Source organism: Hyperolius riggenbachi, chromosome 3 (genome assembly GCF_040937935.1).
Source record: "Hyperolius riggenbachi isolate aHypRig1 chromosome 3, aHypRig1.pri, whole genome shotgun sequence".
Taxonomy (NCBI): Eukaryota; Metazoa; Chordata; class Amphibia; order Anura; family Hyperoliidae; genus Hyperolius; species Hyperolius riggenbachi.
Window position 1 is genome coordinate 9,076,670 of NC_090648.1, and position 22,258 is coordinate 9,098,927.

Consider the following 22,258-nt stretch of genomic DNA (forward strand, 5'->3'; position numbering starts at 1 on the left):
AAAAAAAAAAACTCACCTGTTCCTGTTCAATTTCTTGGGTGTCCCCAACGTTAGGGTACTCCACACTTTTTATTATAATGTACCACCTTCTTTTGATTATAGATAGCTGTGTTCCCACTGTCAGGGAGCACTCCACAAAAAAAAAAAAAAATACTCTCCTGTTCCAGTTCAATTTCTTGGGTGTCCCCACCGTTAGGGTACTCCACACTTTTTATTATAATGTACCACCTTCTTTTGATTATAGATAGTAGTGTTCCCACTGTCAGGGAGCACTCCCAAAAAAAATAAAATATACTGAAACTGAATTTCTGGGGGGAGGGTGGAAGGGGTTCAGGTCTGGTTACCTATGATTTACTGGGGGGAGGGTGGAAGGGGTTCAGGTCTGGTTACCTATGAATTTCTGGGGGGAGGGTGGAAGGGGTTCAGGTCTGGTTACCTATGATTTAGTGGGGGGAGGGTGGAAGGGGTTCAGGTCTGGTTACCTATGAATTTCTGGGGGGAGGGTGGAAGGGGTTCAGGTCTGGTTACCTATGATTTACTGGGGGGGAGGGTGGAAGGGGTTCAGGTCTGGTTACCTATGAATTTCTGGGGGGAGGGTGGAAGGGGTTCAGGTCTGGTTACCTATGAATTTCTGGGGGAGGGTGGAAGGGGTTCAGGTCTGGTTACCTATGGATTACTGGGGGGAAGGGGAGAGGTCTGGCTACCTATGAACTACTGGGGGGAGCATGTAAGGGGTTCAGGTCTGGTTACCTATGATTTACTGGGGGGAGGGTGGAAGGGGTTCAGGTCTGGTTACCTATGGATTAGTGGGGGGGGGGGGGGTGGAAGGGGTTCAGGTCTGGTTACCTATGATTTACTGGGGGGAGGGTGGAAGGGGTTCAGGTCTGGTTACCTATGAATTTCTGGGGGGAGGGTGGAAGGGGTTCAGGTTTGGTTACCTATGATTTACTGGGGGGAGGGTGGAAGGGGTTCAGGTCTGGTTACCTATGAATTTCTGGGGGGAGGGTGGAAGGGGTTCAGGTCTGGTTACCTATGAATTTCTGGGGGGAGGGTGGAAGGGGTGCAGGTCTGGTTGCCTATGGATTACTGGGGGGAAGGGTAGAGGTCTGGCTACCTATGAATCACTGGGGGGGGGGGGGGGAGAGGGGAGAGGTCTGGCTGGCTACCTATGAATTACTGGGGGGAAAGGGGAGAGGTCTGGCTACCTATGAATTACTGGGGGGAGAGGGGAGAGGTCTGGCTACCTATGAACTACTGGGGGGAGCGTGGAAGGGGTTCAGGTCTTGTTACCTATGATTTACTGGGGGGAGGGTGGAAGGGGTTCAGGTCTGGTTACCTATAGATTAGTGGGGGGGGGGGTGAAAGGGGTTCAGGTCTGGTTACCTATGATTTACTGGGGGGAGGGTGGAAGGGGTTCAGGTCTGGTTACCTATGAATTTCTGGGGGGAGGGTGGAAGGGGTTCAGGTCTGGTTACCTATGATTTACTGGGGGGAGGGTGGAAGGGGTTCAGGTCTGGTTACCTATGAATTTCTGGGGGGAGGGTGGAAGGGGTTCAGGTCTGGTTACCTATGGATTACTGGGGGGAGAGGGGAGAGGTCTGGCTACCTATGAACTACTGGGGGGAGCGTGGAAGGGGTTCAGGTCTGGTTACCTATGATTTACTGGGGGAGGGTGGAAGGGGTTCAGGTCTGGTTACCTATGGATTAGTGGGGGGGGGTGAAAGGGGTTCAGGTCTGGTTACCTATGATTTACTGGGGGGAGGGTGGAAGGGGTTCAGGTCTGGTTACCTATGAATTTCTGGGGGGAGGGTGGAAGGGGTTCAGGTCTGGTTACCTATGAATTTCTGGGGGGAGGGTGGAAGGGGTTCAGGTCTGGTTACCTATGGATTACTGGGGGGAAGGGGAGAGGTCTGGCTACCTATGAACTACTGGGGGGAGCGTGGAAGGGGTTCAGGTCTGGTTACCTATGATTTACTGGGGTTAGGGTGGAAAGGGGTTCAGGTCTTGTTACCTATGGATTAGTGGGGGGGGGGGGGGTGGAAGGGTTTCAGGTCTGGTTACCTATGGATTTCTGGGGGGAGGGTGGAAGGGGTTCAGGTCTGGTTACCTATGATTTACTGGGGGGAGGGTGGAAGGGGTTCAGGTCTGGTTACCTATGGATTACTGGGGGGAAGGGTAGAGGTCTGGCTACCTATGAATCACTGGGGGGGGGGGGGAGAGGGGAGAGGTCTGGGTACCTATAAATTACTGGGGGGAAAGGGGAGAGGTCTGGCTACCTATGAATTACTGGGGGGAGAGGGGAGAGGTCTGGGTACCTATGAATTACTGGGGGGAAAGGGGAGAGCTCTGGGTACCTATGAATTACTGGGGGGAGAGGGGAGAGGTCTGGCTACCTATGAATCACAGGGGGGGAGAGGGGAGAGGTCTGGCTACCTATGAATTACTGGGGGGAAAGGGGAGAGGTCTGGCTACCTATGAATTACTGGGGGGAGAGGGGAGATGTCTGGGTACCTATGAATCACAGGGGGGGAGAGGGGAGAGGTCTGGCTACCTATGGATTACTGGGGGGAGAGGTCTGGCTACCTATGAACTACTGGGGGGAGCGTGGAAGGGGTTCAGGTCTGGTTACCTATGATTTACTGGGGGAGGGTGGAAGGGGTTCAGGTCTGGTTACCTATGGATTAGTGGGGGGGGGTGAAAGGGGTTCAGGTCTGGTTACCTATGATTTACTGGGGGGAGGGTGGAAGGGGTTCAGGTCTGGTTACCTATGAATTTCTGGGGGGAGGGTGGAAGGGGTTCAGGTCTGGTTACCTATGAATTTCTGGGGGGAGGGTGGAAGGGGTTCAGGTCTGGTTACCTATGGATTACTGGGGGGAAGGGGAGAGGTCTGGCTACCTATGAACTACTGGGGGGAGCGTGGAAGGGGTTCAGGTCTGGTTACCTATGATTTACTGGGGGGAGGGTGGAAAGGGGTTCAGGTCTTGTTACCTATGGATTAGTGGGGGGGGGGGGGTGGAAGGGTTTCAGGTCTGGTTACCTATGGATTTCTGGGGGGAGGGTGGAAGGGGTTCAGGTCTGGTTACCTATGATTTACTGGGGGGAGGGTGGAAGGGGTTCAGGTCTGGTTACCTATGGATTACTGGGGGGAAGGGTAGAGGTCTGGCTACCTATGAATCACTGGGGGGGGGGGGGGGAGAGGGGAGAGGTCTGGGTACCTATAAATTACTGGGGGGAAAGGGGAGAGGTCTGGCTACCTATGAATTACTGGGGGGAGAGGGGAGAGGTCTGGGTACCTATGAATTACTGGGGGGAAAGGGGAGAGCTCTGGGTACCTATGAATTACTGGGGGGAGAGGGGAGAGGTCTGGCTACCTATGAATCACAGGGGGGGAGAGGGGAGAGGTCTGGCTACCTATGAATTACTGGGGGGAAAGGGGAGAGGTCTGGCTACCTATGAATTACTGGGGGGAGAGGGGAGATGTCTGGGTACCTATGAATTACTTGGGAGGGTGGGGGATTAGGTCTGGCTACCTATATTTAACTGGATGGAGAGGTCTGGCTACCTCTATTTATATGTGTATCAGATATACATGCATGGAGATTTATTATCAGATGCATATATATATATATATATATATATATATATATATATATATATATATATATATATATATATATATATATATTTTTATTTATACATATACTGTATATACATATGTCCCCAATATCCACCAGCTGTGATCACTTGAAGCCGTATTCATGTGCTTGTCGGTTGCTTACTTGAACCACCAGCAGAAAAAAACGCAAACCTGCTCCAAAATATTCACTGAAACCTCCAGCAACATATTTCAGCCCTCCTGAAACTCCTAGCGGCTTTCTGCCATCCTCCTTGCATGGAAGCCGGCGTGTTACCTGACCTGCCTCGAGTCGAGTGATACGCCTGCTGCCGTGAACAGAGTACGTCGGAAAGCCAATAGGAGCATGCTAGGAGCTTCAGGAAGGCTCGGTAAGTATTTTGTAATGCCTGCAAACCAGGCCCAAATTCTTCTCCCCCACCCTAAAGAAAGAACCCCTGAAAGGGACACTGAGCAGGGGCACAGGGTATGTTTTTAAAGGGACTCCAAGATCAAATTAAACGCAAAATGTGAACTTACCCGGGCTTTGCTGTAGCCCAGTGTTGGTCTGTAGTTGGCCGGCGGATTCTGGCGACACTCGGGCCGAGTGTCGGGCTCCTTCTTCCGCATACATCACGCGTAACGTCATTACGCCGGCCGCCTCGCGTCATCACGGTGGCCGGCGTGACAGTACGGCGCATGCGCGATGAAACCACGCATGCGTCGTACTGTGACGCCGGACGCCGTAATGACGTTACGCGTGATGTATGCGGAAGAAGGAGCCCGACAATCGGCCCGAGTGTCGCCAGGATCCGCCGGCCAACCATTTCTGAAGAGGCATTGGGAGAAGACCCGGAGGTACGTCGTGGGAACTACAGACCAGCACTGGGCTACAGCAAAGCCCGGGTAAGTTCACATTTTGCGTTTAATTTGATCTTGGAGTCCCTTTAAGTATACCCAAGTGTATATGAAGTGTATACACTTCCTCTCTTAATCCCTCTCCATCCCGGTATGCCCACTCTCAATGCTATTGAAAACATGGCTCCTACAGAAAGTAGAGCTGAAACATGAAAAATGATGTCTGTGGGTCCTTACAGCGCATGCGCAGTCTCTGTCTCCTCAAATTATTTTCCGACTCTCTGCATCGCATCATAGTTCCGTGCACTATGACGCGTGCCACAGAGAGGAGGGGAGGAAGAAAGTAGAGTAGCCTGAACCTGCATGCGCTGTAAAAGAGAACTAAAAAGCAATGAATAATTGCTACATATACTCTTTACACTTTAAATGTCTATTTTGCACACTGGTGCTTTGTGTTGGACACAGAAGATCTACAAAATGAAGGGATTGCATCACACAAGCAATGTGACACATACAACTAAGTATTCTGCATAAATATATGTTTTTGAAATGCATTGTATTAACAATGTCATTGCATTTCTTTTGCGATTATTTAGTCCAACACAATGTGTCAGTGTCAGAGATCGTACAACAAAAGAGAAGAAACTTATCCTTTTTTAAGAAAAAAAATTATTTTTTTGTGAAAAGTTTTTCTTTTTTTTTTTTTTCTTAAAGGGGAACTTCAGCCTAAACAAATATACTGTCATTAAGTTACATTAGTTATGTTAATTATAATAGATAGGTAATATAATCTCTTACCCACCCTGTTTTAAAAGAACAGTCAAATGTTTGTGATTCATGGGGACAGCCATCTTTGTCATGGGGGCAGCCATCTTTTTGGTTGAAAGGAGGTGACAGGGAGCAGGAGACACAGTTCCAACTGTCCTGTGTCCTGATCACCCCTCCCAGCTGCACACCCTAGGCTTCAAATGTCAAATTCAAAATGTTAAAAAAAAAAAAATGCACCAAAACAGCAGAACGAGAACAACAACATCAGAAATCCCATCATGCTTTGCCCGGATTCAGGGGAAAAATGCCCGGGCAGTTTTCTTCTGTACAGCTAAAAATGAGGCTTGTATAAGAGAAACAAAGTTCTGATGCTGTGAAACTGTTAAAGAAACACCAGGCCTTTTAAGTGCTGCTGAGTCGATTTTTTTTCCTGTCTGTGAACCTTGCTGCATTGTGGAAAATAGCTGTTTACAGCTGTTTCCAACTGCCAAAAAACCATGCAGCAGCTACATCACCTGCCAGCAGTAAAAATGTTCAACAAAAATAAACAAAAAAAACAACAACAAAAAAAACCCTCAGTCCACCCTACCCCCTGTCCCCTTCAATTGGCGGACCTCCTCCTCCACATTCGCCATATGCTGGCGCATCTCCAGCATCTGGCTTTTAAGTAAGCGGATTTCCCGCTCATGCCTCCTCTTGGTCTTCGTCAGTCTCCTCACCTGGCCCCTCAGCCTCGTATATGTTGATAGAGGAACTGTAGAAAAAAATGTGCAAAATAGGTAAACCCAGCAATCCATCAACTTGTACATATTTCAATCTCATAGATCATCCCTAAAATTAAGAACCTGTAATGTAATACATATAACATAGCATTTACTTGCTTTTCCATAGTATGCAATGTTAATCATACAGTAAGAGAATTTTACCATAAAGCGGTGTCCTGGCTCTTCAGATAAGCCCTCTGGCTATGATGGCTGGGGCCAGGTGAGGAGGCCCTTGACGAAGAAGGAGGCCTGGGTGCAGAGGATCCCCGGGGCCGGGCAGTGCGGGCACCACTTGCAGCTGTAGTAAGGAGTAATGAATAATACAATTTAATCAAAATATATGATAAAATGGATACAAAGTAATAACTTTATTGTTTGAACTACAATTACTTTTATTTCTATTTTCAAGTGAACTTTGATAAGGACCTTACTCTAAACACAGAACAAAAAAACATATTCTTATTCCTTTAATGTATTTATTATACATGAAAGAATATGACTCTTCAATACAGTAAAATAAAACTAGGATAGGCTTTAAAGTGATCCTTTGCGGCTATTGCGGCCTCCGGGACGTAATAGTAGCATAGGGGGCGATATTTTTGCTGGGAACACGAAGAATCACTCGCGTTCCCAATGCCTGTCGGTTCCTGACAGCGAAACCGGAAGTGGTCGCCGTGGGGTCCAGGAGGATCTGAGCGAGGCGGCGAGGGCACCGATCGACTGCAGGGGGCTCAGGGAAGCCACAGTTGAGTCAAAATCTTTTTTTTTTTTTTTACAGGCTTAAGGATCACTTTAAAGAGAGCACTTGGAACGCAGACTGGGGCAATGGTTCATCTTGTAGTAGGAATACGACCCTGGGCACACAGTCAAGATATCAATGGTGTGGCTCCGAGACAACTCTGTGTATGTCCTTGAGTGGCCCAGCAAGAGCTTAGGCTTCAATACGATTGAATAGCTCTGGAGAGATCTTTAAAAAAAAATTGCTGTGCAACAAAGCCGGACCATCCACAAGGCAAACCTAGCCACTTGCCTAGGGCCTGGAGAGGATATAGGGTCCAGATGGACGACAGCACCTATCAAATTTTTCTAAAAAAAAAAAAGAAGTTAATTGATCATCAGTGGTTATCAAAAACCAATGTTAAGCCTAGGGGCCCATTTTTTTTAATAACTTTATTTGCATGAATGCAGTATAATCAGTACATATTGCACAAATATCATCACTATGCCCACACAGGAGCACAAAATAATATGTTTTAACCCATTTTGGAATAAGCCCCTAACAAAACAAAATTTGGGAAAAGTGCTGCACTGTGAATACCTTACGGATATATACTTTAACTGTACATACTGCACAACTCTATAGTATTCAGCCCATGGAATTATTTTTTAGGATAAATACATACAGCATATAAAACCCAAAATAGACATACATAAACTAATAGTTTGCTGACTTACATCCAATTTGAGCAACCACCCGCCTGAGCAGGTCCTGGTCCCTCCTCTTTAGGTCGCTCCAGAGCATTTGGACCTGCTTGGTGGTGAGGTCCCGCCGGTACTCGGCCCTCAGGATCCCCTGCACCCTTCTCACCACGCCCCGCTTCTCCCTCGCGGTGGTGAGGTCATAACGGCCTCTTGTAAATTCCTGGAAAAGAAATATTACAGTATTAATGACCACTGTATTATACCTTCATTAATTAAGAATCTTCTTACTTACAGCATAATGTAAAAGATTATAATATTATTCATAATGACAGTTTTCAAAAATTGTGGGAAGCAACCAACTATGACTTCGGGCAGATACTAGGGATCAACGATGACTAGTGCCACCTTTAACTGCTGACATTGCTAGCCATAATAACTACATCATTTCATTTCATGTGTGATTGGACTGACAGAGAAGATCCTGTGACAGCAAGCATCAAATATATAATTGAATGGATTCCATGAACTGGCCGCGGCGTCCATAGACTTTGTGCGAGGTCATAGCCATGGGCGTCCGCACAAAATTTTCCAGGGGGGGGGGGGGGGTGCAAAAAGGCAGGGAAGAAGTGGTGCGCCGCAAATTTTAGAGAAGATGTGTGCGTCGAAAAACCTGAGGGTTATGTTGTGCGGCGCACGTACGCGCCGCCCCCCAAAATGGGTGCGGCCATGGACCAGAATGTGGGTGTGGCCATGGGTGGCGACAAATTTTAGTTTACTTAGCAATGTGGAACATTAGATTAGGACAGTGGTGGCGAAACTTTTGGAGGCCGAGTGCCCAAACTGCAACCCAAAAGTCAATTTATCTATCGCAAAGTGGCAACAGCAATTTAAAACTTCATACAAACGTTTTAACTCATACATGAACATTATTGAAAATCCAAGTTGCAAATAAACTGTGAAGATAAACAATTTCTTTCATCCTACTCCTGAAAAATGTATTCGTTTTTTAGAACCTCACAGTTTTATTTTCCGTTTTAAAAAGCAAAAATGTAGGTTTAATGCTATTGTCTCATAGGATAATGATTCAGCTTTTCCCAGAGGCCCCCAACAAGACAAATGTAGCAATCATGAGGCCCCCAAGAAATCATCAGGCTCCCAACAAGACACATTCAGCAATCTTGAGACCCCCAACAAGACAAATTCAGCAATCATGATGCCCCCAACAAGACAAATTCAGCAATCTTGAGGCCCCCAAAAAATCGTGAGGCCTTCAACAAGACAAATTCAGCAATCATGAGGCCCCCAACAAGACAAATTCAGCAGTCATGAGGCACATAAATAGACAGGATTTCACATAAATAGGCAGAATGCCCCCTTAATATGGTAGACACCTCTCACCTGGATTCTCAATTCTCCTCTACTGGCTGTTGTGCCTGGCAATACTGTTTTTGGTTGGATTGGGGATGACGTGCGGGCTGAAAGGCCTTGCGTGATGCTTGCCTGAAATGTGGCCCAAATTGCGATTTTTTTCCCTGCTAAAATGTGGCCCAAATTGAGTTTGTTTTCTGCTAAAATATGGCCCAAATTGCGTTTACTTTCTGCTGAAATGTGGCCCAAATTGCGTTTATTTTCTGCTGAAATGCAGCCCAAAGTGCGTTCATTTTCTGTTGAAATGTGGCCCAAAGTGCGTTTGTTTTCTGCTAAAATGTGGCCTAAATTGCGTTTGTTTTCTGCTAAAATTTGGCCTAAATTGCGTTTGTTTTCTGCTAAAATGTCTATATTTGCTGCTTTGGGGTTACGGTTACGCTCCGCCCATACAATGTCATGACCACACCCATTTTTTGGCGGGGCGCCAAAAAATGGGCGTGGTCATGACATTGTATGGGCGGAGCGTAACCGTAACCCCAAAGCAGCAAATATAGACATTTTAGCAGAAAACAAACGCAATTTAGGCCAAATTTTAGCAGAAAACAAACGCAATTTAGGCCACATTTTAGCAGAAAACAAACGGGCCTGGGGGGCGTGTGCGGCGCGCATAGTGCGCCCCGCACTATGCGCGCCGCACACGCCCCCCAGGCCCGTTTTCCGGCACGCTGCGACCCCCTCCCCAGCCGTCCACAGCCCACCCCCCACCTTCACTTATCCCAGGTTGGAACCAGAAAAAACAGGTCACTGTAGTGAATATGTCTCACTCTACTATTAACAGTACTGCTACAAATGCAAAGTTACAGAGATAAACTAAAAACAATTCTCTACTACAACACCTATGATATCCTTTTACATGATGGGACATATAAAGATTAGAGAAATGCAGTCAGAAACAGTAGCCAAAAACTATACATTCTGTTAATAGATTGCTTACCTCAATTAGCATGACTTTCATCCTGAGGGGGATTTTGGGAGACATCTTGATGGCAGACTGGCAGTGCTGTGTGTGTGATGCGTGTGATGCGTCCTCTCCACGCGTTTGCCGGTGCCTGCTCTGGCCAACTTCCTGTCTCTACGCATCAGCCAATCAAAACTTCCGCTTGTGACGTACGCGTGTACGTACGCGTACGGAGGCAAAGTACGCATGCGCACGCGCATTGGTTGCATAGCGGATACGGAAGGTTGTACGCCTGCCGACTACACCATACGCATCGGTGGGAATCGGGTGCGCACATGCGCAGTACACTCACGGCTAACGCGTAAAGAAAATCCGCATGCGAGCACAATGTTACGCATACGGTTACGATTGCTACGCGGAGATGCGAAGTTCAATGCTATGCTTACGGTATCCTTACGCGTAACTTCGTAAGTTTACGCGTAATTACAGTGCTGTACCGTAGATAATTTCCTGCGTCGTAACCGTAATTGCGTAATGCGTAATAGCGTAAAATTACGCGGAATGATCCGTAAGCGTAGATTTTTCCATTACGACCAGCACTGAGTGGGTGTCAGGACACCTTCTGAAAAAAGACACAGGGAACAAAACGGGGAGCCCAATGGTGCAGTACGTCAATACAATCGGGTAATTGTAGTAAGTAAAGATCTACTCACAAAGGTAGGTTGCAGAGGGGCAACCGACGCAGGAAGCAGGTGGAGACAATAAACCCGACTCCACTCGGGGAGGTCACCGAGGAGGACCTGGATGCGGTCGCACTCCTTGGGAAAAAAGGGGGACAGGTTTCCACCGTGGTGTACACCACGCGTGGTCTGTCTCCACCCCTCAAACGGGACACGTATGGGGGTACAAGATGCACTAGACAATTGTAAAGAGGCGCCCTAATCGTAGATAAAAGCATCTAAAAACAGTTTAAAATTGACAAAAACGTGAGGTAACTTACCTCAATGACGACAAATCATTGGCTAAATATTTCATTTAGCTTGACACTGCTATTGGCCTGAGGAAGCGGGCTTGGACCCGCGAAACGCGTTGCCTGTGCTATAATAAATCTTTTGTTTATTACAAAGATTTGTCGTCATTGCGGAAAGCTACCTCACGTTTTTGTCAATTTTAAACTGTTTTTAGATGCTTTTATCTACGATTAGGGCGCCTCTTTACAATTGTCTAATGTGCTACGAAGTCCACTCTTAAAGAGAATCTGAAATGTAAAAACCCCTCTGGGGATCCTTATCTTGGGAGAGGGAAGCTTCTGGATCCTAACGAGGCTTCCCCCATCCTCCTCTGTCCCTCCGTTTGAGTGCCGGGACCCCCGAATTGCAGTGAGCTAATAATTTACCTACCACAATCCTGCACAGGCGCACTAATGGCTCGGCTATTTCTGCCTTAGGCCGATCGTATCTGCGAAGTCCTTTGCGCCTGCGCAGTGGAGCTGATCGACCAGGCTCGGCTATTTCCGCCTTAGCCCAAAGGAAGAGCCACTAGTGCGCCTGCGCTGTATCACGGTAGGTAAATATATCACAGCTTGTCAAGCCTTGTTGAGGCAATTGTGCAGGGAAGGCGGGGGGCGGGGGGGTGCTGGATACCCTCAAGCTTCAGAGAACAGGGACGCCTCATTGGGGCCCCCAGATAGTTTTTTTTTGTTACAGAGTCTCTTTAAAGAGACTCTGAAGCGAGAATAATTCTCGCTTCAGAGCTCATAGTTAGCAGGGGCATATGTGCCCTTGCTAAAATGCTGCTATCTCGCGGCTAAACGGGGGTCCCTTCACCCCCAAACCCACCCCCGCAAAATCAACGACCAAATTGGTCGTAGATTTTGCTGCTCCTAGAGGCAGGGCTAACGGCTGCAGCCCTGCCTCTAGTCGCGTCTATCAGCGGCGCATCGCCGCCTCTCCCCCGCCCCTCTCAGTGAAGGAAGACTGAGAGGGGCGGGGAGAGGCGGAGGTACGCGTCTGATAGACGCGCATGAGGCAGGGCTGCGGCGGTTAGCCCTGCCCCAATGCGGAAGCACTCCCCGGCTGAACGGAGGGGATTTGGGGCTGAAGGGACCCCCGTTAAGCTGCGGGATAGCGGCGGTTTAGCAGGGGCACATATGCCCCTTCTATCTATGAGGTCTGAAGCGAGATTTATTCTCGCTTCAGACTCTCTTTAAAGAGAACCCGAGGTGTGTTTGAAAATGTTATCTACATACAGAGGCTGGATCTGCCTATACAGCCCAGCCTCTGTTGCTATTTCAAACCCCCCTAATGTCCCCCTGCACTCTGCAATCAGACATAGATCACAGCCATGCTGTGAGGCTGTGTTTACAGCTGTAGTGTCAGTCTTGGCTGCTCCCCCGCCACCTGCAGAGCTCCGGTCCCTGTTCCCCTCCATTCCCTCTAATCAGCGGGGGAGGGAAGGGATGCAGGCGGGGACTGGAGTTCTGCAGGAGGCGGGGAGAGCAGGAGACTGACACTATAGAGATAAACACAGCCCGCTGCGACACCCTGTGTGTCAGCAGCGTGGCTGTGATTTATGAGGGATTGCAGAGTGCAGGGGGACCTTAGGGGGGTTTGGGATAGCAACAGAGGCTGGGCTGTATAGGCAGATCCAGCCTCTGTATGCAGATAATGGTTTTAAAACCCACCTCGGGTTCTCTTTAATTCTGATTCTGATTCTGATTAAAGGACACCTGTAACGAGAGGCAGGGGCGTAGCACTAGGGGGTGCAGAAGCTGCGACCAGAGGGGCCCACTAGGGACCGTCCTTTATCTATGTTACTATTTTTGTGTTATGGTGGTAATGATCACCTCTATATGTGCATTGAATAGTAGTAATCCTTAACTGTTTCCTTACTCTGATTACACCTCTGACACTGCAGCTGTCCCCTCCCCTGCTTACACCTCTCTGACACTGCAGCTGTCCCCTCCCCTGCTTACACCTCTCTGACACTGTGGCAGTCCCCTCCCCTGCTTACACCTCTCTGACACTGCAGCTGTCCCCTCCCCTGCTTACACCTCTATTACACTGCAGCTGTCCCCTCCCCTGCTTACACCTCTCTGACACTGCAGCTCCCCCCTCCCCTGCTTACATCTCTCTGACAATGCAGCTTGTCCTTGGTATTTTTTGGGGCTCCACATCAATACAGTGAATGGAGTTTCATGTAAATTTGCATCGGGGCCCCAAGCTCCTCAGTTACCCCGCTGTCGAGAGGAATATGGAGGCTGCCATAAGTTTGGCCCTGGTGTTCCTCATCAGGGAACTTCTCCTCAGCACAGCAGAGTACATGCAGTGATTATAAATGAATTATATGTCACAAGGTAATCGTTCTGTTTTTTTCTTTTTTTAAGAATTTTATACATCAGTTTTCAAAAGGCGAAGCCACATGGATCGGCCTGACGGATCAGGATGGAGCTTGGAAGTGGGTGGATGGGACCTCGTATGACTCCTGTCCAAAGTAAGGCACCGCCCCCCAGTGTCATCTTACCCCTCATAACATCTATCTCCCCCTCTAACTCCTAACATTTACCCCCTCCTCCTTACACTATCCTCCCCTCTCCATATTTAATACTACCCCCTCCAAATCTAACACTATCCTGCCCCCTCTCCACATCTAACACTATTCTACACTCTATCCACCAGTGCTGTTCGGATACCCCTTTTCAAATCTGGATTGAATTCGGATCCGGATACCCTAGATATCCAAATCGGATATCCGAGTTTGAAATTTTGGAATCCGAATCGGAATCAGATATCCAAAACCAGTATCCCTGATATCTGCCCGGATTTGGATATCCGGATAGGAAACCGGTAGTGTGCTTTAAATTCCTTGTAAAAATTTTTTTTTAGGGTAAATGAGGCATGTAGCATCATGTTTTTTTAAAGGGAAAAACTTATTGATGATGTGGGGACTTAAATCTTTCTCTCTCTCTCTCGCCTGGTGCACACCAAAACCCGCTAGCAGATCCGCAAAATGCTAGCAGATTTTGAAACGCTTTTCTTTATTTTTCTATGGCGTTTTGCTAGCGTTTTGCGGATTGCTGCAGCGGATTTCAGTATAGTACATTTCATATATTGTTACAGTAAAGCTGTTACTGAACAGTAACAAAAACGCCAGCAAAACCGCTCTGAACAGGCGTTTTTCAGAGCGGTTTGCGTTTTTTCCTAAACTTAACATTGAGGCAGAAACGCATCCGAAATCCAAAAAATGCCTCACCCCGGCATTTTTCGTTTCTGCAAAACGCCTCCCGCTCTGGTGTGCACCACACCCATTGAGATACATTGACCAAGCGGATCCGCAGCCGCAAGCGGATCTGAAAACGCCCAAAAAGCCGCTCGGTGTGCACCAGCCCTCTCTCTCTCTCTCTCTCTGCTCTCTCTCTCTCTTTCTCTCTCTCTTTCTCTTGGGAAATCTCTCTATCTCAGATGGAAATCCGAGTTTTCTCGGATAGTATATTCAGATTTTAAAAAATATCCAAATTGCTATTCAAAGAATGGATAGTGGAAAAAGTTCGGATTATCTGGGTAGTTCGGATACCGAATATTGGATGAGCACCACTGCTCTCCACATCTAACACCTACCTTCCTCACATCTTACACTAACCTCCCCCTCTCCGCATCTAATACTATACTCTCCCACTCTCCACATCTAACACTAACCTCCCCCCTTTCCACATCTAACACTAACCTCCCCCCTTCCACACCACACTAACCTCCCCCTTCACACCAACACTACCACCCCCCCTCCACATCTAACACTATCCTCCCCCCCCCACACCTAATACAACACACCACCCCCACACCCACACAACACTTATCACCCCCCTCCAAACCTAACACTAACCCACCCCCACCCCATACAACACTAACCCTCACACCCCACCCCACACCTAACACTACATCCACCCCTCCACACTAACACTAACTCCCCCCACTCCACATCTAACACAACCACCCCCCCCTCTCCACATCTAACACAACCCACACGCACCCCCCCACGTCCCCCACATCCACCACACCCACCCCCACACCACATCTAACACCTAACACCCCCCACACCACTCTCACCCCTCCCCACCCCCCCACACCCACACTCACCCACCCACCCCCTCCAACCACCACACACCCAACACCCCCCCTCACCACCTCTAACACACACCTCCCCCCTCTCCCCATCACCTCACCCTCCCCCTCTCCACTCCTAACTCTATCCTTCCCCCCTCTCCCCTCTCCCCACCACATCCCACCTCTCCACATCTAACCTATCCCTCTCCCACTCCACACTCCTACCCCCTCACCCTCCCCCTCCCCACCATCTCACACACCCCCCCCCCCCCCCACCCCTCACCCTACCCTCCCCCCTCTCTACACTCCAACCCCCTAACCCCTCCCCCACCTCCCCACATCTCCACACCTCTCCTCTCCCTCCTCCACACTCTCACACTAACCTCCCCACTCTCACCTCTAACACTCACCCTCCCCCTCTCCCCCATCTAACCCTAACCTCCCCCTCTCTACCATCTACCCCCTAACCTCCACCTCCCACATCTAACACATATCCACTCCCTCTCCACATCTAACACTAACCTCCCCCCTCTCCACGTCTAACACTATCCTTCCCCTCTCCACATCAAACACTACCATCCCACCTCTCCCACATCTAACACTTCCTCTCCCTCCCACATCTACACTAACCTCCCCCTCCCCACATCTAACACTAACCTCCCCCTCCTCCACATCTAACACTATCCTCCCCCTCTCTACATCTAACACTAACCTCCGCCCCTCTCCACAACTAACACTAACCTCCCCCTCTCTACATCTAACACTAACCTCCCCCCTCTCTACATCTAACACTATCCTCTCCCTTTCCACATCTAACACTAACCTCCCTCCTCTCCACATCTAACACTAACCTCCCCACTCTCCACATCTAACACTATCCTCCCTCTCCACATCTAACACTATCCTTCCCCCTCTCCACATCTAACACTAACCTCCCCTCTCCACATCTAACACTAACATCCCCCTCTCTACATCTAACACTAACTTCCACCATCTCCACATCTAACACTAACCTCCCCCTCTCCACATCTAACACTAACCTCCCCCCTCTCCACATCTAACACTAACCCTCCCCCCTCTCCACATCTAACACTAACCTCCCCCTGCTCCACATCTAACACTTACCTCCTCCCCGTCTCCATATCTAACACTAACCTCCCCTCTCCACTCCTAACACTATCCTTCACCCTCTCCACATCTAACACTAACATCCCACCTCTCCAGTCTCCACATCTAACACTATCTCTCCCTCTCCACATCTAACACTAACCTCCCCCTTCTCCACATCTAACACTAACCTCCCACCTCTCTACAACTAACACTAACCCCCCCCTCCACATCTAACACTATCCTCTCCCTCTCCACATCTAACACTACCCCCCCCCCTCACCACATCTAACACTAACCTCCCCCTCTCCACATCTAACACTGTCCTCTCCCTCTCCAAATCTTACACTACCCACCCCCCTCCACTACTAACACTAACCTTCCCCCTCTCCACTCCTAACACTAACCTCCCCCCTCTCCACATCTAACATTATCCTCCTTCCTCTCCAATTCTAACACTATCCTCCCCCCTTTCCACATCTAATACAAACCTCCAACCTCCAACCTACAAACTTATTGATGATGTGGGGACTTAAATCATTCTCTCTCTCTCTCTCTCTCTCTCTCTCTCCACATCTAACACTAACATCCACCTCTCCACATCTAACACTATCCTCTCCCTCCCCACATCTAACACTAACCTCCCCTCCCCACATCTAACACTAACCTCCCCCTCTCCACATCTAACACTATCCTCCCCCTCTCTACATCTAACACTAACCTCCGCCCCTCTCCACAACTAACACTAACCTCCCCCTCTCTACATCTAACACTAACCTCCCCCCTCTCTACATCTAACACTATCCTCTCCTCTCCACATCTAACACTAACCTCCCCCCTCCCACATCTAACACTAACCTCCCCCTCTCTCCACATCTAACACTATCCTCCCCCTCTCCACATCTAACACTATCCTTCCCCCTCTCCACATCTAACACTAACCTCCCCCCTCTCACATCTAACACTAACATCCCCCTCTCTACATCTAACACTAACTTCCACCATCTCCACATCTAACACTAACCTCCCCCTCTCTACATCTAACACTAACCTCCCCTCTCCACATCTAACACTAACCTCCCCCCTCTCCACATCTAACACTAACCCTCCCCCCTCTCCACATCTAACACTAACCTCCCCCTCTCCACATCTAACACTTACCTCCTCCCCCCTCTCCATATCTAACACTAACCTCCCCCTCTCCACTCCTAACACTATCCTTCCCCCTCTCCACATCTAACACTAACATCCCACCTCTCCACATCTAACACTATCCTCTCCCTCTCCACATCTAACACTAACCTCCCCCTTCTCCACATCTAACACTAACCTCCCACCTCTCTACATCTAACACTAACCTCCACCTCTCCACATCTAACACTAACCTCCCACCTCTCTACATCTAACACTATCCTCTCCCTCTCCACATCTAACACTACCCCCCCTCTCCACATCTAACACTAACCTCCCCCCTCTCCACATCTAACACTGTCCTCTCCCTCTCCAAATCTTACACTACCCACCCCCCTCCACTACTAACACTAACCTCCCCCCTCTCTACTCCTAACACTAACCTCCCCCCTCTCCACATCTAACATTATCCTCCTTCCTCTCCAATTCTAACACTATCCTCCCCCTTTCCACATCTAATACAAACCTCCAACCTCTCCACTCCTAATACTACTCCCTTCCACTCCTAACACTAACCTCCCCCCTACACATCTAAAACCACCCCCTCCACGCCTGACACTATTCTCCCCTTTTCACATCTAACACTATTCTCCCTCCACTCCACATCTATCAATGTTAACTAGCTAACCTCATCACTGCCACACAACAACGGTCTTGCACTCCCTTCACTGGCTATCTATAAAATGGAGGCTCCTATTCAGGATCCGCCTATTGACAAATAAATCACTACATAATCTGTGCCCTGGATACATGAAAGATATGTTGCAGCTGCGTAGCAATCCCCGCATTCTCAGATCCACAGGTTCTAATAATCTAGTCATACCCAGAGTCCACTTGAAAGCTTTTGGTCCCAGAGCCTTCTGTCATGCTGCCCCTACGTTCTGGAACTCCTTACCTCAGCAGATCAGGACAGCTCCATCTCTGAACGTGTTTAAATCCAGACTGAAAACCCACCTGTTCAGTTTGGCATTTGCAGAAGTATAATTTTGTTATGTTAACACAAAACAAAACAAAACAAAATAAAATAAAATAAAATAATGGGCAGCACGGTGGCATAATACTCTTGCCTTGCAGTGCTGGGTCCCTGGTTTGAGTCCCAGCCAGGTCAACATCTGCAAGAAGTATTTATGTTCTCCCTGTGTCTGTGTGGGTTTCCTCCCACATCCCAAAAACATACAAATAGGTTATTGGCTCCTCCCTAAATTGGCCCTAGACTACGATACATACACTACACATACATACATACACATAGGACTATGGCAGGGATTAGATTGTGAGCTCCTCTGAGGGACAGTTAGTGACATGACTATATACTGTGTACAGTGCAGCGGAAGATGTCAGCGCTGTATAAATAATAATAATAATAATAATAATTCATCCTACTACCATTTAGTGAATGTGCGAGAGCCTAAGCGCTTTGAGTCCAAGGGGAGAAAAGTGCTATAGAAATGGTATTGAATTTGTCATTGTTCACTATCACTATCCTCCCCCCCTCTGCATCTAACACTACCTCCCCCCCCCCCCCCCCCCCATCATGCTTAGCACTAATATCTTCTTTGCTTGGTGTTATTATAATTGAACCCTGTTCCTACCCCCTTCACTAACCTTTTACAACAGTTTAGCTGATATCATTACTGTTCTGTGTGCTCAGCTATATCATGGCCAGGCACCCACACCCAAAGTAGACCCCGGTGCACCATAGCTGCAAGTTTGCAATGCGATCTACAGTGGCACCAAGTTGCAACAGCTGCTGATCACATCCAAATGACCTACTTTATTACAATACATGTTCTAGATGCCTATTAACAGCCATTTACTAAAGAATAGACCTCCAGGGCTGTTTTTCTTATGCCCCGCCCACAAGTACCAGCAGAAGCCCCACCCTCACAACCTGCTGACAATTTTTTGCTGTAGCTAAAATGAACGCATTACTCTTCTCAGTCCAGTCATTCATGTTGCATGATTCTTGCAGGTTCTGGAGGCCTAGTCAGCCTGATAACTGGAAAGGCCATGGTCTTGGGGGAGGAGAAGACTGTGCTGAGATGAGAAGTGGAACTGGTTGGAATGATGATCACTGTGACCGGGTCCATCAGTATGTCTGTGAGAAGAGATTATATTAATCTGCAGGAGCCAAACCTCAGATAACAGCTCAGCCTGCTATTCGCTAATCTTCCTCCCCCGCTGTGCTTATACAGAGCAAGTCTATCCTGCAGGAGAAGCTGGGGCCTTCAGCAACTCAACAATGCCAACATCTCAAGTCTTGTCTGCAGTCTCTACCCAAGCCATGACTCAAACTCTGCCTGATAGCTAACACTGGTTGTCCTGATATAAGGGGGGATACACATGGATGGGGGAGGGGCACTGCTCATAAATGTGGGAGGAGCCAAACCTCAGATAACAGCTCAGCCTGCTATTTGCTAATCTTCCTCCTCCGCTGTGCTTATACAGAGCAAGTCCATCCTGCAGGAGAAGCTGGGGCCTTCAGCAACCCAACAATGCCAACATCTCACGTCTTGTCTGCAGTCTCTACCCAAGCCATGACCCAAACTCTGACTGATAGCTAACACTGGTTGTCCTGCTATAAGGGGGGGGGGGGGTGCACATGGATGGGGGAGGGGCACTGCTCATAAATGTGGGAGGAGCCAAACCTCAGATAACAGCTCAGCTTGCTATTCACTAATCTTCCTCCCCTGCTGTGCTTATACAGAGCAAGTCCCTCCTGCAGGAGAAGCTGAGACCTTCAACAACCCAACAATGCCAACATCTCACGTCTTGTCTGCAGTCTCTACCCAAGCCATGACCCAAACTCTGACTGATAGCTAACACTGGTTGTCCTGCTATAAGGGGGGGGGGGTGCACATGGATGGGGGAGGGGCAATGTTCATAAATGTGGGAGGGGCTTCCAAATTTAATAAGGAGGGGGTGAAAATGAGTGCTGTACATGGGTGGTGGGATGCTGCTTTTCAATGGTAGTGTGTGCTGCCCATGGGTGCTACCTAAATCTGGGAACAAAAGTGGATTCTACATATAAAAATTAGTTTTGGGAGGGACTTCACATAAAAGGAGGTGGGGCTAATAAAAGGCCATTGGTTAGGGATGGTAAATGATATGTAATTGAATGGTGCTTGAAATGGACCAATTAAAACCTACTGCGGCTTAATTCAACTGGCCCACTCTCAAGCTACATAAATTAGCATACAATGGTAACAGAGAAAAACAGAAGCATCCGGCATTTTCTGTCAGGGATGTTCTCAACTTTGCATTCAGATGAAATTCGAATAGGGCTATTTGAATTTCATCCTGCTAATTACAGCAGCTGTGCGGGTGGCCGAGGGGGGTCAATCTTACCCATCAGCCATCTTCTTGCTCCGTCCCTCGGCACCTCCCACGCTGCGTTCCAATCCAATGTCACGTGATTACATATACTTCCTCATTCCGGGTTGAAGGAGGAAGTGTATAGTCACGTGACGCTGGATTAGAACGCAGCGTGGGAGGTGCAGAGGGATCCAGGGCTGGGTACAGATATTTATGCCAGAATGTAGCATACCAGAGTGGATGGGTCCAGGGCTGGGTACAGATAGACTTATGCCAGAATGTAGCATACCACAGTGGGTCGATTCAGGGCTGGCTGCGGGTTACAGACAGACTTATGCCAGAGAGTGACATAACAGGGTTGGTGGAGCAAGTTCTGCCTGCTGGGTGCTGGGCACAGATAGACTTATGCCAGAATGTGACATTCCAGAGTGGGTTGAGCAAGTGCTGGCTGCTGGGTACAGATAGACTTATGCCAGAATGTAACGTATCAGAGGGAGAGTGGGTGGATCCAGGGCTGGGTGTTGGGTACAGATAGACTTATGCCAGAATGTAACGTATCAGAGGGAGAGTGGGTGGATCCAGGGCTGGGTGTTGGGTACAGATAGACTTATGCCAGAATGTAACGTATCAGAGGGAGAGTGGGTGGATCAGGGCTGGGTGTTGAGTACAGATAGACTTATGCCAGAATGTGACATACCAGTGCAGGTGGATCTGGGGCTGGCTGCTGGGTGCTGGATACAGACAGACTTATGGCCGATCAGCTCCTTTGAAGGCTACACCAAAGAGATGAGATGCAGGAACACCAGTTGATTATAATGTAATTGTAGCGGGATTATGTTGCAAGCTTTGCAGTGCCAGCATTTTATTTTTCTGTTGTGTTGTTTAGAAATGTGCATACGGGTTTGCTTTCCTTTCATAAGATTATGCTTACAGGTTGTGTGTGCATATGAGAATCATATTCTGTATTGCAATATTCCTGTCAAAATAAACTGCATCATTGTGCATCAACTCAAAGAATTATTCATTTATTCATTGAAGGAATGAAAAGTATATAAAAATGATGTGGTCTTTAGCTCTGGACTGCCAGTAGTATTACAGCATCCTGTCGGTCCCTCTCATTGGACCAACAGACAATTTAAAATATCCGCCGCTCGTGCACATGCCTGCTAATCCAGTTACACCAGAGTCAACTGAGTCAGAGTATATGATCTGCTACATACTTGTTCCGGGTCTATGGCTAAAAGTATTAGAGACACTGTCACACGCCCCCTGGTGGCCAGACCACACAATGCCTTCCAATCGGTTCCAGCACACAGACCATGCAATCGGTGATCACAATCGGTGCACAGAAACCACTGGAATTTCGGCGGCAGACAGGCTAGAAGGGAGTTTGTGAGTTACAGTAACACAGATTACACACTATTTCAGGGTATAAAACTGCCACCACTTCTGCAGACGGGCAGAAGACCTTACCTCACTGATACTAATACCTGCAAATAAAATGGTTAAAACACACTCAATTTTATCTGGCTATCAACAGTAGTAGCGACTTTTCAGAAGGCTAGGATTCTTTCTGTGTGGCTGAATAGCAGGGGTAGCTGAACAAATAAATGACTTTTAGAAGTCTTTTATTATGAATGCAATATAAATAATTAATATATACAGAAAATCATTAAAATCATTATAGAGACAATAGTAGCGCAGTATAAAAATAAAAAAGTAAGGGAAGAAATAAACGGACACTTAAGCTTAAGCTCAGGTGAAAATATCCTTCTGGTTATGCACATTATGGGCT

At 48.1% G+C, this 22,258-nt stretch overlaps 1 protein-coding gene across 1 annotated transcript in view; it reads left to right on the forward strand.

Annotated features, from left to right (window-relative positions):
- The window catches only part of LOC137560846 (C-type lectin domain family 10 member A-like), a 96,342-nt gene extending 76,611 nt beyond the window's left edge, over nt 1–19,731 (forward strand). Inside the window, exons 5-6 of the mRNA XM_068271991.1 lie at nt 13,137–13,243; nt 19,121–19,731. Coding sequence (XP_068128092.1) covers nt 13,137–13,243; nt 19,121–19,268 — 255 coding nt within the window. The 3' untranslated portion in view covers nt 19,269–19,731. The remainder of the gene's footprint in view (nt 1–13,136; nt 13,244–19,120) is intronic.
- Nucleotides 19,732–22,258: the final 2,527 nt, after the last annotated feature.